General features: G+C 38.6%; 1 protein-coding gene across 4 annotated transcripts in view; it reads left to right on the forward strand.

Moving 5' to 3' along the window:
* Positions 1 to 1623: 1623 nt before the first annotated feature.
* The window catches only part of LOC121947551 (solute carrier family 41 member 3-like), a 37785-nt gene continuing 23462 nt past the window's right edge, over positions 1624 to 15946 (forward strand). For 2 of the 4 annotated variants that reach the window (XM_088082485.1, XM_088082489.1), the window contains exons 1-2: positions 2561 to 2694; positions 4341 to 4696. In XM_088082485.1, coding sequence (XP_087938611.1) covers positions 4385 to 4696 — 312 coding nt within the window. In that variant the 5' untranslated portion in view covers positions 2561 to 2694; positions 4341 to 4384. Of the gene's footprint in view, positions 1840 to 2560; positions 2695 to 4340; positions 4697 to 10135; positions 11659 to 15946 lie in introns of those variants that run through there. The other 2 variants (XM_088082487.1, XM_088082488.1) reach the window with 2 other exon arrangements.

Genomic DNA, 15946 nt, shown 5'->3' on the forward strand with positions numbered 1-15946 from the left:
ACATTTTAACAAGTCTCTCTGTTTTGATTGCAGGAGTCAGGAGCGTATCCACAGTGTTCAAGTGTTCTTATAAAAACAGAGTCCCTCCACCGGGGTCTGTTTTTAGCTTCAGTATAGTGTTGCAAATAGGTGAGAATTTTGCCAGCCAATTGCCTATTTTGAAAAAGTTCAGAAAGTAATAAAGACTTGAACCGGACCTTTTTTTGTTCTGTCTCTTTAATCCATGCTACCACCTAGTGGAGTAATTATGCACTGTCACTGAGTGCTAAAGTAACAAATAAATAATACTATGTAATATAATATATTAATAATATGTAATAATAAATATAGTTTGGTGTACATTTTCCCTAGCTTTAAAAAAACATAATTTTCTAAATCTACTAAACTCTACTAATTTTCTCAGGGTTTAAAACTTTAAATACTTCTGGAAGCTCTCTAAATGCAGCACACGCTCAGTGATTTATATGACACTTTAGGCACTAATATCTAAATTGTCAGGAGTCTACATTACTTGAAAATTATTCTTATTTTACAAATTGGATAGAAATACAGGTGAATATAGGTTTGCCACATAAGGCCTTAGATATAGTTACTCATAAGAGTGTATTTAAAGCAGATTATGCACCCACAATAATACACTAAGGAACTGAAAATGTTTTTTTTTAATGTGCTCTGGAACCTTATTTACCTTTACAAACTTTTTCTTTGATTTCCCACATTAATTATAAATTGTTAGTTAGTAGTACTGAGTTCAGAACATTTTACGAATGCTATTATTAAAATGTATTAACTAGAATTGTAAAAATGCTCATGTTTGTATGTTAATAGTGGTAGAATGCAGGTAGGCCTACATTATTTCAATTATTATTATTATGAATGGAATCAAAGATTATTAGTACAGGGGCTTTTTTATTATTATTATTATTAAGCCTTTTTTTCCTGATGAAAATATATAATCTATATATTTAGATCCGGGGTTATTTATAAAACATTCAGGGCTGAAGCCTGGGATGCTTTCAGTGTAGGAGTAAAAGAAAAGATTTTCACTCTGTCACCCACATTATCTAAATCCACAAGTGGGGAATGTATTTAGACACAGACCACAAAAGTATTAACAACATTACACTGACATCATAATTAAATGTCACAGCATGCGCACAGAGTGGTGTTAGATTACAAGCAACACCGAGCTTCAAAGATCATCATGCCGCACTATGTTGCACATGCGACTTAGTGAGCAACAACAAATCAGACATGCTATCCAGAATTCTACTTTATCAGCAACTTGTTGGCTGCCAAACAAGTCATTTAGATGAAAATTGACTTCAACCATCAGCTTTAATTATCTACTGTACTTCTTACAACAAAAACATACTGAAACACCAGTTTGTAACAGAAGCTTGTGTAGAATATAGGGATAGTGAGTTTTCTATTATGTTGTAAAATACTCTCTCCATGAATGAACGGCGAAGGTGTTGCCTCTGCCCGCTGCCGTCAACAGTCTACCAGAGATGGAAAGAGACAGGAGGGGGATATCGTTATCTGCCAATGCCATGAAATTCAAGACGTTGCCCCATGATGCATGCGCACTAGCTCCCTCTTTCTCTCTCTCTCCCACACACACTCACACACTCATATACACACCGTGAGCTTAACATACAGAAATGTGTTAAAAAATGCACGGGCAAACAGAATGCAAAACATAGCCTCAATATAGACAGACATTAACACCCAAACATAGACACACACAGCACAGCAAGCACACACACAGTTATTCTTGGGAACTGGCGTTCACCTCAGCTGTGCACACACTCACCCTCACAAGGTCTGGACACAAAGGTAAGCATGTATTAAGTAATAAGTGATTGTATTTTGATTGTTATTATTAACTCCAGTGTGTGTGTGTTATAGGCTTGTTTAAGCTGTCTGTAGCACATAAAAGACTGTGTGTGCTTCTCAGCCATAAGTCAATGAGAGTATGTTGTTTGAGCTTGTGTGGTTATTATCAGCAATGGCTGCCACAGATTTTCTTTTAATTGCAGAGACAGAGCAGCAACTATTTCAGGCAGCTTTGGTTATGGATGCCTTAGATTTAGGAGTGGGGCAGTATTTGCATGTTTACTGTCAGTAGTGTCTGCAGTGGTTTCCCTGGTGGGGGCCGGAGACTACCAGGGGGTCCCCAGCAACGTAATACTTCATGATTGTTTTGCACATGTTCTGATTTTGTCCTTTTCATTCTGCAGTGTCTCCTATCAAACATTTCTGAGGTCTTTGACCTTAAAAAAGGTTAAGACCCTTTACTTTATAAATTTAGATAATTAAATATTTGGGTAATCTTGATATTCCAGAGTAAAATGTGTGCATTTACCTTTTACAGATTTATAATAATAAACTCAGTACTTAAATTTAAAAGATTTATTCACATTATTTTCCACATTTCTGCAGATCCTCACTCTCTCCACAGGGGGGCGAGGCTACACGTTGTCACTACTCTAGTGTTTATCCAATCAGAGAGTTTCTAGTTCTGTAACCGTGGTTACCAGTGCAGTAGTATTATGGTATGCAAACATGGCGGCGTGCAGTGGCGGCATGTTTGTCAACAGAAGATTGTTGATCGATATTTTAACATTTTGATGCGTTACTAATGGATCTGCAGAGACATTTGGACACTTCCGGGACTCCGTCGTCGATATTGTGCGTATACATGTTTGTATTTCTTGTTTTAAGCAGTATTTTAACGTCATTTCGGTCTCTCCGGTTCGACTTGAGTTGACACATCATCAACACGCCCATTTTTCAAACAGATGGTTACTGGCTAAGTGCTCAAGGGGATGCTGTTAGCTTGCAAAAGAAAAGCAGCTATTTACACTGAGCAAGTACTAAGGCCAACAAACAAAACAAAAAAAACAGTCACAAATAGGTTGCGCAATGTTTCTAATAGCCTTACTTGTTAATGCTTGTAAAAGTAATGTTATCATATTCAAATGAAAACTGGTTATGTTTTTTGAGAAATGAACATCTGTATTTCGTATATTCGCATCATTGAAGAACTTGGAAAGGCAGCGTCGCTGTGTGTACGGAGCCCGGGAGGTGCCCTGGATGTTTTTTGTTCAATTATTTTTTAAAAACGCGCGCGCGAATTACTAAATCGCATGCGCGTTAAAAGAAATAAATAAATAAACATCCGCGTCACCTACCCGGCTAAGTATTATTGAATTACTTGTAAGCGTTTTTGTGTGTGTGTAAACTTAGAGGAAATAAATAAATATATATATATGTGAGTGTGTATGTATATGTATGTATATATATAAAGTGTGATGAAATGATGCAGTAATGTAGGAAGTATGATTACTAGATTTAGCAGTTGGGAGCTCATGGTGCATGTATATTGTCAACCAGTAACTCCTTTGGATTTTTTAAAAATGGAAATCTAAGATAAAATATCTCTTGTGCTGTATGCTGGACGTCTTATCAGGCTACAAAGTAGTATGATAAATGGTCACATTTATTGAAAATATGATTGATATGAATGATGTATGTTTAGGTTTTGTGCTGGAGAGAGAAGCACAACTTTCTTAAGCTACCATTTGCACCTACTGCCCATATCTGTACCTCTCAGATACTGAGTCCTGAAACTGAAAAATAGAAATGTTAAGTTGAAAATATAACTAAATAAATTGATAAATAATGCAGTCTGGTAAATATTTTGCATGGGAAATAGGAAGTAAAATGCTATATATTTTCTTAAACTTCCAATTGGTTGATAAAATAAGTCAAAACTTGCTAATTGAGCTTACTCATCCATTGTTTAACACTGGTGGAACAGTCTAGAGGATTGTGTAGCTAGCTAACTTTCCCAAAAACACCTGTAGCTAACACATTGAGTACCAACCCTTTTTGCCCGCTACCATGTTAAAGCTTAATCTTGTGATAAAGCAACTGTATACAGTGGACTAATCAAGTTTTACTGTACTTTTGTAACAGTAATGTGAGCTAAGGGATTTTTAATGGACGGCTAATGCTAGCTTTGTTAGCTGCAGCTAGGTAACTCAATAATTAGCCTAAAATACTTATAGAATGAGCTTTAGTTTTAATTTAGTTATTTCAATTAAGTAATGTAAATAATAAAAATGATTTTTACCAACTCATTGGGGTTTTATTTATTCTTTTTACGAGACATTCTAACTAATTAATTGACTACTACTTATAGAAGTATATTCAGACTCACTGGATAACCTTTTACTGCTGTTTGACAGTTGAGGGGCTCCATACTTGTTCGGAGTGAGGGTACAAGTTGAATAAAACAATACCTGATGCACCATTTTGTTCTGTATCCCCAGATTAAAACCACATCGCCCCACTTGATACAGCCACCACTGCCATCATGCCCGGTGAGGATAAACCACCACAACAGACTCGCCAGAGGAAAAAAAACAAAAAATCCCGCTCCAAGGGAAAAAGCCCGGGTGGGAGTCCTGGTGCCCATCTGGGAAGCTCCATAGACGGCCAAGATGACCTCCTCTTACCCCCAGTGCTCCAGCCTCCTCCCAAAAAGCTGGTGGAGGAAAAGCCGAAAGTGTCTGTTGCCAAAGTGGAGGAGGAGTCTTCCATTGCTATCTGTCTTCAGGTGCTTTTTCCCTACCTACTGGCCGGGATGGGCATGGTGATGGCCGGCATGGTGCTGGACGGTGTACAGGTGAGTGCACGACCTTGAGCTTGGTTTTGAGACAGTGATCTGACAGCGTGCACACACTTCATAACAGTGACAGCTTGATGTGGCTTTTTCAATACTGTGTCTGAGATGTTATAATTCATTTCCAACCAGCGGTGATGCTTCGTTCTTGTGTTACTGGGTTGTTTTTAGATGGCAATGATACATTTCTTGTTTATTGATATTATTTGTCTATTTTTGGATCCACCTCCACTGTCTTTCTTGACTTCAGGCCTCTATTATAGGCTATTAGTAAACACAAGTCAAAGGTTTCTGTGCTGATCAGTTTTCTTAGCCTGTTATAAATTTGTATTATCATAAATTTCAGTTTGAGAATAGCTGAGGAAGTCATACAGCCTGATGCCACCATATCCAACACAACGACTGGATTAAAAATACAACCTTTAGCACACAATTACCTGTTATCTTCAACTAGCTTATTTTGTGTTGTAGCAGTAGCTTGATGTTTTTGTCATGAAAAATTTCAAAAGCAGTGATGGTTAACTCATCAGTTCAACAATGTGATGTGTAAGCGGATTCAAAAACATAGCTTTTCTAATAATTAACTTATTAGACATAGTGCATGTCAATTAAAATTGTAGTGATCATATTTAATTCTCATTGATTTAACCTTTCTGAGCAGTCGCCATGACTATTAGCTAGTACTATAGAGGTACTATATGGTTTGAAGCTTCATCATAACGTTGCTATTTGAAATCTGAATCAATTTTCAAACACACTGCACAGCTTCTTTGTTTGCATGTCAATTCATGCTGTTGAAACTTTGTTTTTCTGCATAATTGCAGATTAAGTTGAGCTAAACTAATATTATTAGTATTATACTATTTGTAGAGTTAGATTCTAGTTACTGCATAGAGCACTCCAGAGCATTGTGTAGTGCACAAGTCAATATTGAAAAAGTAGTTGGTGTTTTCAAGACAGCTGTGAATATTGTCTTCCGGTTCTGATATTTCTTAATACTATATATTATTTTGTAAAACTGGCCAAATGTTTGCAAAAATGCAGAAACATATTGGTCACAAGCAGCAGATGTTGAAGAAACACTATCCTACTTTAAGTAACATAAAATACATGGTATTGCTGATGAGTGCTTCATTGTTGCTGGGAAACCTGAAATAAGATGAATAGACTCTAAAATTGAACAAGGCATTGTGGTGAGTGTGTAACTGATGGTTCTTACAAGAACGGCTGTCATTTAATCACAATATGAGATAGGAAAAACTGTAACTGATAAATATTTGAATTGTGTTTTCTCAAGTTAGACTTTTAGAGAAACACCTCAGGTGCTGTTTCAGCTCAGACAGCCCTCTCCATTTGTATGTCGTCTCCCTGCGTCTTTATCCTTTGCCAGGCGTCCCGAGCATCTGGTCCACAGCCAGCTGGGCTTAGACAAATCAGACACACTGCTGTGCTGTCTGCTTTGTGATGAGCTGGTACCTCTGTCTTCCTCTCTGTCCTCCACTGATACTCACATGGCTTATTCTCTTCGCTCATCAGTATTTCCTCCACTTTCTCATATACTCTTACCCTCCTGTGTCTGATGGAGGACAATTAGTCATGAGCTCTGTCTGATTGCTGTGCCTCAAAGCACAGGGGACATAGCAGGACATGGAAAGGAGATAAAGACCAGAGCACTTCACTGTTAGTAATTTGGACTGTTGCTGTAGCCTGTGGTGGTTATGGATTTTGTTGAAAGAGCAACTTCCTGTATTCATGGATTCAAATGATGTCCAACATGTTGCATCCTACATGCTATGTCTGCCAATAGGCTTTTTCAGTTTTTTGACCCTTGCAGGTTGCCTTTGCTTTCCAAATTATGGCTCACTCACTTTTACTGAACTTGGACTGCATTCTGGAATTATGCAAATAGATTGCGGACGCCTCCATGATATGACTTGAAATTGACACTGCGGCCTTAAACAGCTGATCATCGTCACTGCATAATTACCCACCGATGATGGCTTCTGTAAAACAGGGTGGAACCTACATGTGTCCGTAGTTGGTACACCTCCAAGCAGCTTGGGGCGTTACATGCTGTAAATGACAAATAATTACTATGCCAAACTGTGACCACACAGATTTAGAGTGTGGGAGGGCCAAAGATTGTGTTCATTATGTTTAATTTATTGCATGCAAGTGAGAAAGGAGAAGGCTGTGTAGGTGAGAGAAGGAAAAAAAAACAATATTTGTGCAGTCCAATGGTGAATCCATGGTGATGACATACAGCTCTTTTTGTGTAAAATCAGACGGTGTGGACTCTTGTATGGAATGAACAGCTAACGTGTGAAGATTAACTGCTAATATCAGTCTCATCTGATCACCGGCGCTCTGCCCACATTCTAAATGCTCAACATAGAGACAGAGGGCATTGCTCTCCACTGACTTTATATCGAGTAAAGGTACCTCTGCCTCTTTTCTGTCTGCTAGCGAACAACACAAAAATACCTAAAAGCACGAATGTGATGGGATGCACTACCCACAGTGTAAAGAACCCTGAACTCAGTTTGTATAAGCTGTCGAACCAAAAAACAGAGCTTTTAAGAGGAAAAAAAGTGGATACAGAAGTAGCAGGGAGAATGGGGGGTAACTTTGAGACACTTAACAGCAAGTATTTTACTAATTTAATCACACAAACTGTAGAGCTTAAAGCTTACTATTACTTTCCCTCTCTGTAGGATGCAAAAGCATACATTTGACTTGCTCTTATCCAATGTTTATAGCTAGCTGCAGGCATTTTGTTTGCCCTTTTTTGCATATTGTGGCGCCAAGAGTTTTTTCCCCCGGTGGACGTGGTTCTGGGATATGACAATTTGTGCTCTATCTCTGTGAAAGCACTAAGTAGATATTAAATTACCTGCTAGCTTATAATTTTAAATAAACCAACTTGCAATACTTGATTTCTTGCATTGTTATCATATAAAATATGCCCTTTGATAAAAAATTTGAATTGCATGGGATTTGGAAAGTGGAATTTCCCCCAGGAATTATGCAAAGATGTACACAGACATCCTCGGACAGAGACCAGTCTTGTTGGCATGCTGCTTGGAGTATGGAGGTTCAGTGTTTAAGATTTAAGAGGCCGTTTTGTTATATAATATTCATAACAATGTTGTCATTAATGTATAGCCACCTGAAGCTTAGAATTGTTGTGTTTCCTTTGAACCAGCAGCTACATAGAGGGCGGGTCTTCATCCAGGGAGTTTGCCATGTTCAACAGCAGCCTAAAACGGACAAACAAAATACTGGCTCTAGATGGGACCTTAAGAGTTTTCTCATCAGCCACCGTAGTTCCCCTACATGTTTGGCACACAGGATAAGTTTCAGTTGGTTTCATTCTGCCCCTCACAGCTAAGTGCCACTAAATCCTGCAATCCTGTCTTGTGGTGTTTCTGTGGTAGATAGTAGCCTTTATTTCATAGCGTTTCTGTGACCATATTTACAACATGTAACAGTTTCTCTTCTGGATATATATCCTCATGATTGTGTTAAAACAGTAAAATCTTTTGTTCTTTTATATTAGTGTTATTGTGCTGATTTAAAAGTGAGATGTAGCTGCAGTTAGGGTGGGTTGTTTACTTCCATCCTTGGACTTGTCTGTTTGATTCAAAAGTCTGTAGTATAATTATTTACATGTAATGTGTTTGCATTTTTAGGTTCACTTCGCTGATTTTACACAAAAAATTAAGTTTGCTCATTATGAGCATTGCTAGTTAGTCTAAATGCTTAACGCAGAATTTAATGTTTTGAGGCATATTAGGGACTTTTAACCTGTCTTGTTGTTTTCCAAACTTTATGAAAGTGTAATACCAGTAGTGGAGTACCCCGGTTACTCTGAGGAAGAAATGTATCACACATCCACATTTGAATATAATGAGATACACTGAGAGGAAGGAAAAATTATTGATTAAGTATACAAAAGCTTTTCAAATGTAGACTATTCCATATAGTTTATAATAGTATATAGAAATAAATTAGTCTGACATTTTACCCCTGACAATCTTTTCTAAGGGTCCAGTTAAACAATGTATAGCGCATGGTCAAACATGCATGGCGCAAGTGCATTCATGATGTGTGCAACTCCAATTTTCTCACTGAAAAGCACATAATTTGGGCACAAAATAAGACATTGGGCCAAAGGGGTTACATTTAGTTCCTTAATTAATCATATGATGTGTTTTGGGCATAACATGAATTCAACCAATCAAAATGTAATCTCCCATTTCCTTTAAAAGCAAGGTGCACCTGCACTTAGCGCACTGATATTTTGAGCAGATTTTCTGCTGAGTAACGCAGTTTACAGCAGTAATGCCACTGCAGCAAATATCAGGAGACATTTAAGCAGTGAAACTAAAGCTGTAGTTATAAACTTGATGGATGAAACTAAACTAAACTTTTAGTGTCTAAAATAATCCATGAAGTTGCACTGCTCCATGTACGTGATTGCGCATATTGCCCTTTTTAATGGGGAGTTGGACAGCAGCTCTGATCAGCTCTCTGCTATGTTCAAATTTTAGACAATGTTATTCACCCACCAGTGACCCATCTACACATCCCAGTGTGTGTAACAAGCACAATATGAACCCACCTATGTAGGCACATCTTACTATCTGAATAATGTGCCCTTTAAATTGGAGGAAAATACTGCGCCGTTCTGACTTTGGACCACTTTTTTTGTAGTCAGTGGAGCATGTGCTCTCTGCAAACTTAAAAATAGCTATGTGCAAACAACGTACCTGACTTCACATCATTTTAAGACCTACATGCCCGTGGGCGCACAGATAGGCACAAGTGCTGCTCAAACAATGTGGGAACTGGCTACAAAAATGACAACAGTGTCAGTCTGAAACTAGCAATGATAGTTGCTCTGCATTGTGTGCCACTTTGTTTTGAGTGAAGAAAAAAAAGTAAAATCAATGTAATGCAAAAGACCTTTACTTGTGAAATGGGAATCAGATTAATGACTTTATGATAATAATAAAGAAAACAGGAACCGCTACCTCCATTTAAAAATAAAAAACGACTGCATTGTAGATTGCACGTGCATGCAAGAGAAAGGGGTAAGGAGAAGAGTGATTTCTAGATTCTTGTGACCTAAAAAGTCCTTTGAAATCAATATTTTAGTCCAAAGAATCATCATGAAAGCAGGGTCTCTTAGTCACACCATATAGTGCATGTTTGTCTGGTCTTACGTGTTGTGTTACAGAACACAGAGATACAATACCGGGGGCCTATGACAGGATCACAGTGCAAACATGCAAATGAAGCAGGTGGATCCGAGCCAGAGGTGGATGGAACGGACAGAGAGATAGAATGAGTCACGATTTAGAGGGAGAGATAGAAAAAGTGGGATGAGAGGGAGAAACGCAGCCAGGCCAGTCGACGTAGAAAGAGGGATGTCACATGGAAAGCGTGAGGTAGGATGAGAGGCAAGCACGCAGCAAGAAATAGAGGGAGAGAGGGGAGGCGGTAAGCTGGTTGTTTCCCTCATGAGTTTGCATGTCGGGCATCGCAGACAGCCCTGCCTCTTTCTTTGCTACGTCACAGCAGAGCAGAGCAGAGGGAGCAGGACTACCCTGATGCTGACAGAGGAGGAGAGAAGCACTCCAGCTTGCCAGAAGCCGGCTGCTGCATCTTGTCAGAGGATCTCTTGGATCTTTTATTGATATTAACAGAGCTCTTTTTGTTTTTCGTCTTCACGCTCATTGAGAGCCTGCCAGAACGGAGGAGCTGAACTGACAAAGACATAAATGAATCCCGCTGCTTCTAACTCTTGAGACCTTTGGGACTATTCGTCATCTTCTTGCCGCTATCACTCATTCAACTGTCACTGTGACATTATTATTATAATTTTCAGGATACAGCTGTGCCTTTACTCTGGAGGTCAAGTGGATTTCAGATTGGATATAGAGGACTAGATCCAGCAAACACTAAACTCCATCCAAAATACTTTAAACTACATCAAATGGATTCTGGAGTTGATCAGAGAAATTGGACTTCATCAGGACTCCTTCAAATCTGAACTCTCCAGTGTCAGGTTCATTCTCTTTAACCTGTGTGTAGATGTCAGCCTAACCTTAACTTAAAAAGACAGGCTGCTTAAAGACAGACTTTGACTGCGGATGAGGAGCATCTGTGCTTTCAGACGAACATTGTGACCTATGAGTAAGAAATGGTGTTAATGATTGTGTTCCCCAGTGGAGCTGACAAATGGATACTTCATCACTGCTGACTCACCACTGGGCCAAAGATGCCACAGTCCAATGCCCCCATGTTAGAATTAAAGCCTTTAACTTTGATTTTGTCCAGGGAAAAAAGATAATTCATCAGAACAAAGGGAAAATTGACACTGATTGATTTTCACCTCTGAACATCTGAAGACATGGCAGTAGCTGATTACCTTTTTTCCAATTTTCCTCAGAGGTAAAAAGGGTTAATATAAGCGGATTGTTTTACTTCTTTACTGTCAAGAAAGATTGAAGAAAAGCCCATTTTCAGATCCTGTATCTCTGTTCTTTAAAACATTTGCCCTTGCCTCTTTTAAACCAAGGACAACAACATTGATTGATTTCTTTTTCAGCACTCAACCGACTCACTTCATAGGACAGGCAAAATTCAAACCAAGTTTATTTGGACATCAGAAGCTGATTTGTCCCCCATGCTTGGATTGCAATTACATTTGCCATGAGATAACTATACATTGAAAAAAGTGCTTGAGGAAACCCTCTTTCAGCATGGTGGTGACTCGTCTGGAGCTGGAGCTGCGCTACCAGGGCAGGAAGTTACGTGGTGTGACGTGGAAATTGACTCGATCGGAACATGGCTTCCTACCAGAGAGCTCCTGGCTCATTGCTGCCCAGGTTATAGTGCCATACCTGGTGTCAGGACTCGGAATGGTCTCCGCTGGTATTGTTATGGACCTTATACAAGTACGAAAATCTTAGAAAAAGTATTTGTATTTTATTTTGAGAGATTGACTGATGGATGGATAATAGCGTTGGGTGTCATCTGAAATGTTTCGATACTAGTTCTAATACGATAACTGGGTTTTCAACACCAAAACAATAGATTTTTAAAACCTTACTTTAACAAATACATTTATTTAGCTAAAGTTCATAAATATTGAACCTCATTAAAAACCCATCACCAGACAAAAATATAGATCTTGAACAATGCTGCGAAACTGGGAATTATGTTCCATGCCATTGGATGTAAACTGTGAGTTGTGTAAATGTCCAATATGGACATGATTCCAGGATACTGGCCTCTAACACAAGTACGGGAGATCTACTGTACAAGAAATTTGGAGAAATTGAAAAGTTAGTAGTTTGTTTTGAATTAGTCTAAAGTAGAGAAAAATAGTATGAATATGAGCAAGTATTTGTTCCCTGACAGTTTTTAATTGTTAATACTATGGACACATTTGGATTAGTTGAGGATCATTATGGATTTTCTCAGCATCTTGGATGGATGGGTGAATGGTTGGATGGACTGAACTTACACAAACAGCTTATCGTAATGACATGTATGAATGATTAATGTGGAGAGTTGGGTGGCTATGCACATGCTGTACATAAGCCGAATCGCTGTAAGGTAACAACATTCACTTCCTGGTAGACAATTGGCAGTTGATTTGAATTTTGAGATATGTGAAATCAGAATATAGATAGACGTTTTGGGCCTTATTGAGTGATTTGTCCTAAATGTAGGACCGTGTTTGTGGTACTGCAATTGTAAAAAAACATGCTTGTTAGTTTAGTTGATATTGGTAATGCAAACTTGCTGACCTGCTTAACACTTCAACAGAGGTGGAGACATAGCTGGACACGCTTGGTCATTTGGTTACTTTGTTGCTTGTAGTGTGAACATACAAGTATACATTTGAACCAACGACTGATACAATATAATGTCTCTGTTTCAGCTAACGTTACCATTAATTCAAAAACAGCGTTGACTTGCCAGCCTCAGTGCCCAACATCAACGTAAAGTATCCTTACTAATGTGATGTCAACAGCCAACAACCCTTCCATTTATTGCTGAAAATTAAGTTAGACATAAAGTTGTCACAAAATGCTTTGTACTAATTCGGACCAGGCTGGGTACAAGTATTGGATGCTTTTAAGTTACTGACAGAAATAACCCAGTACCAAAGTAGTATTGAAACATCTTCATTCAAATGATAACTGCATTCAGTCCTTTTTGTACCCAGACCGTCTCAACTCTCTGCCAGATAAGCAAGCTTCCTGTTGCTGTCGTCGCTGGATTCGCTCTTCTAAACAGCCAGTTCAATGTCAGCCCAGTAAGCATGAGCTCACGCAGTAGCAGCAGCAGTGAACATCCAACACTGAGCCGATAAATGGCCCCAACAAACTGACATCAACACAGAAATGGCTCAGTTCTGTCAGTAAACCTGTTAATAATTGTTAGGTAACAATAGCCGTGTGATGCTAACAGTTAGCCCTGTCTCCACTCTTTGTTGTTATGAGGCACCCATACACTGTATGTAAAAGACTGTTTTCTCTTGAAATCTCGGCTGGTTCCTCGTCTCTGTTTGCTCAGCCCTGTTAAACTGTATGTGTGTGACACTAGGGCTTTGAAATTATTGTAAACAAACTTTGTGATTTGGTGTATACAGGAAGCTGTAGATAATTGAATAGGTCATTGACATGGCAAGAATAGATACACAGTGGCGTGAAAGACAGAGGTTGACTTAGCCTGCTGTTTGGTTAAAAATGGTCTCAGCTTGCATTGTTTTTATATCCATGTATATAAATTAGGGTCAGACCGACACTGGCTTTTTATTGCTATTGGATATTTTCCATTCAGTCTCACCACCTCCTTTATGACTTAGCTAGCTCTCTGACCACATTTGAGTTTTTCAAACCCCATTTGTTGTTGGGGAGAGTTCCGGAGAAAAATGATTGATGGTTGAATTGGTGGTGAGAAATTTTGGATTAATTGCATAGATGGACAGAAAAATGGATGGATGGTTGCAATTACTGCAGTCTGCATGCACAGTACTTTTAACAGTACTGCTTTTCTGTTCACAGTGCTGCGTTCTGCTCAACAGATTGAACCTTGTGTAACATTTACCTTTCTGAGTTTTCCAAATCAGATTTAGATGTGGGGAGTGATAGGAGAGCCTTCGGATAAAAGTGGACGGTTAATTTAATTATTGGTTGGATGGATGAAAGACGGGAGGCTTGAGGGAGGATATAGAAACATTGATATCTTGGTATTACTAAGAAGAAAAGAAAAACATTATGTATTACACAGAAAAGCAAAGAAAGCCACGGTGTTGGCAATATTTTTCACATAAGTGTTAGCCATTAATCTAGCTTCAACTTTTCTGAAAATAACATATTCTAATGATACAATAATGATGTCTCTAGTGGTCATGAGTCTTAAATATCAGTAATTACAATGACAAGAACAGCAAAAATAATATAAACATAGCTTTTTTTTCTCCTGAGAGGTCTTGAGTAGCATGGGTTTTAGTTATTTTGGCTTCTTGCCCATCACACACAAGCTGTAGCAACAGCAGTATTACGGCAGAAGTGGGCCATGTCCCAAGATAGCCCCCCAGCACGACAGCCGTCAGCTAGGCCTATCAGTCCAGAACCTGAGAAGAATGTTTATTAATAGATATACACACACGAGCCACAAAAAGAACACCTCTACTGTTCCCTGTACTCTTATTCATTCCTCTAACCTGCCTAATGGCCTCATGCTATCTCTTGGTTCGTCGCAAGTTTCCAACTTATGCCCCTATACATGGTTTGTTCAAAGCAGAAATATTGCGCCATTATTCTGTCTTGCCATGGTGTGGGGTGACAGAGAGGTCTCGCCTTTAAGTCACCACAAGACATAGTTACAGTGCTGAAATTATGTCTGTATAAACAGTATTGCCGGCAGGACAGGACCATGGGCAGCACAAGCGTGATATTTTGACAATGTGTTATGTGCGACCAATCACAGGATATTTTAAAAGCACTCTTGGAGATAAACTGATTCACTTTATCAGAGTATGTCCCTCCAGGATTTTGTTGGGTTTTAGGGAACTGTTGTGGCCTAAAATGTCTGATTTCATGGCAACTTTAAAAAAAAAATGCAGTCCATGTTGCAATGTTTTTAGGTGGGGTTTTTTTTGCAAAGTGAAAATTGCAAAAATAGAAGGCAACCTGTTTTTAGTGAGGGTAAAACCTCAGTGTTCTGAATCTGGGATTTATACTTCAATGTCGTCACCATTAACTCTGCATATTTGATCAAGCTCACCTTGATTCTTTCAGCAAGAGCAGTAGATTTGGATGCAACAGCCTCGATTATGGTGATTTGTCTCGTTTGTTGTGCATGTATTTCCAGTATTGTCAAGGTGTATTTTATGGTAAAAAAGTCTTCATGTAGATGACTTTCATTTGTGTTCCACCACAATGTTGTAAGTGATGCAAAACAGTTAACCCCTGCTTTCATCCAGAATGTCAGGGAACAGCCTTGTCCCGTCTTTAGCAGTAATTTTTGATGGTAAATGTGAGACGTTTGTGTTGCACATGTCTGCATCTTCCCATCCAGAAACGAGGAATTGAGTTTGGTGGGAGACAACAGTTCCTCTTCAAATTTGTACAAAAGTTGCAGTGATTGGAAAAAATAACAAGGTTGTGTAGAACTCACAGGGACTGATTGAATTGGCATTGATTTATGTAACATTGCAACGTCCTCGAGGAGCTAAGGCAAATGACTGACATCTACAAGACGCTGAAGCAATGTGATCTGAACAAAGCTAAAAAACATATTTGTTATCATAAAAAAAGTACAGCCTTGACTGAAATGCACTCTCCCTGCAGGGAGTTTGCTAATGTCATTGTAAATTAGTTTGTAACGTATTCACATCCATCAGCACTCTTTATCAATGTAATATGTGCTGTCTTACAAACATCTGTACTAGCTGTGACCGTGCTATTGGGCTATTGAAAAGTGGGAGATGTTGAACCCACAGTGATCTTGGGTTGATGGGATATAGTGGTTGTTGAAGGCTATCAAAAAGAGAAATATATATATATATATATATATATATATATATATATATATATATATTTTTTTTTTTAAACTAACAATGACAATGACAAACTTTGGTATTATTGAAGACACGAGCAGTGGTCCCCTGGGTGACTTTTGTTAACAGTGCAGTGTGCTATTATGTGTAGCATGCTAAAGTGGTGG

Source organism: Plectropomus leopardus, chromosome 9, assembly GCF_026936395.1.
Source record: "Plectropomus leopardus strain MGB_pleo_1.0 chromosome 9, ASM2693639v1, whole genome shotgun sequence".
NCBI lineage: Eukaryota > Metazoa > Chordata > Actinopteri > Perciformes > Serranidae > Plectropomus > Plectropomus leopardus.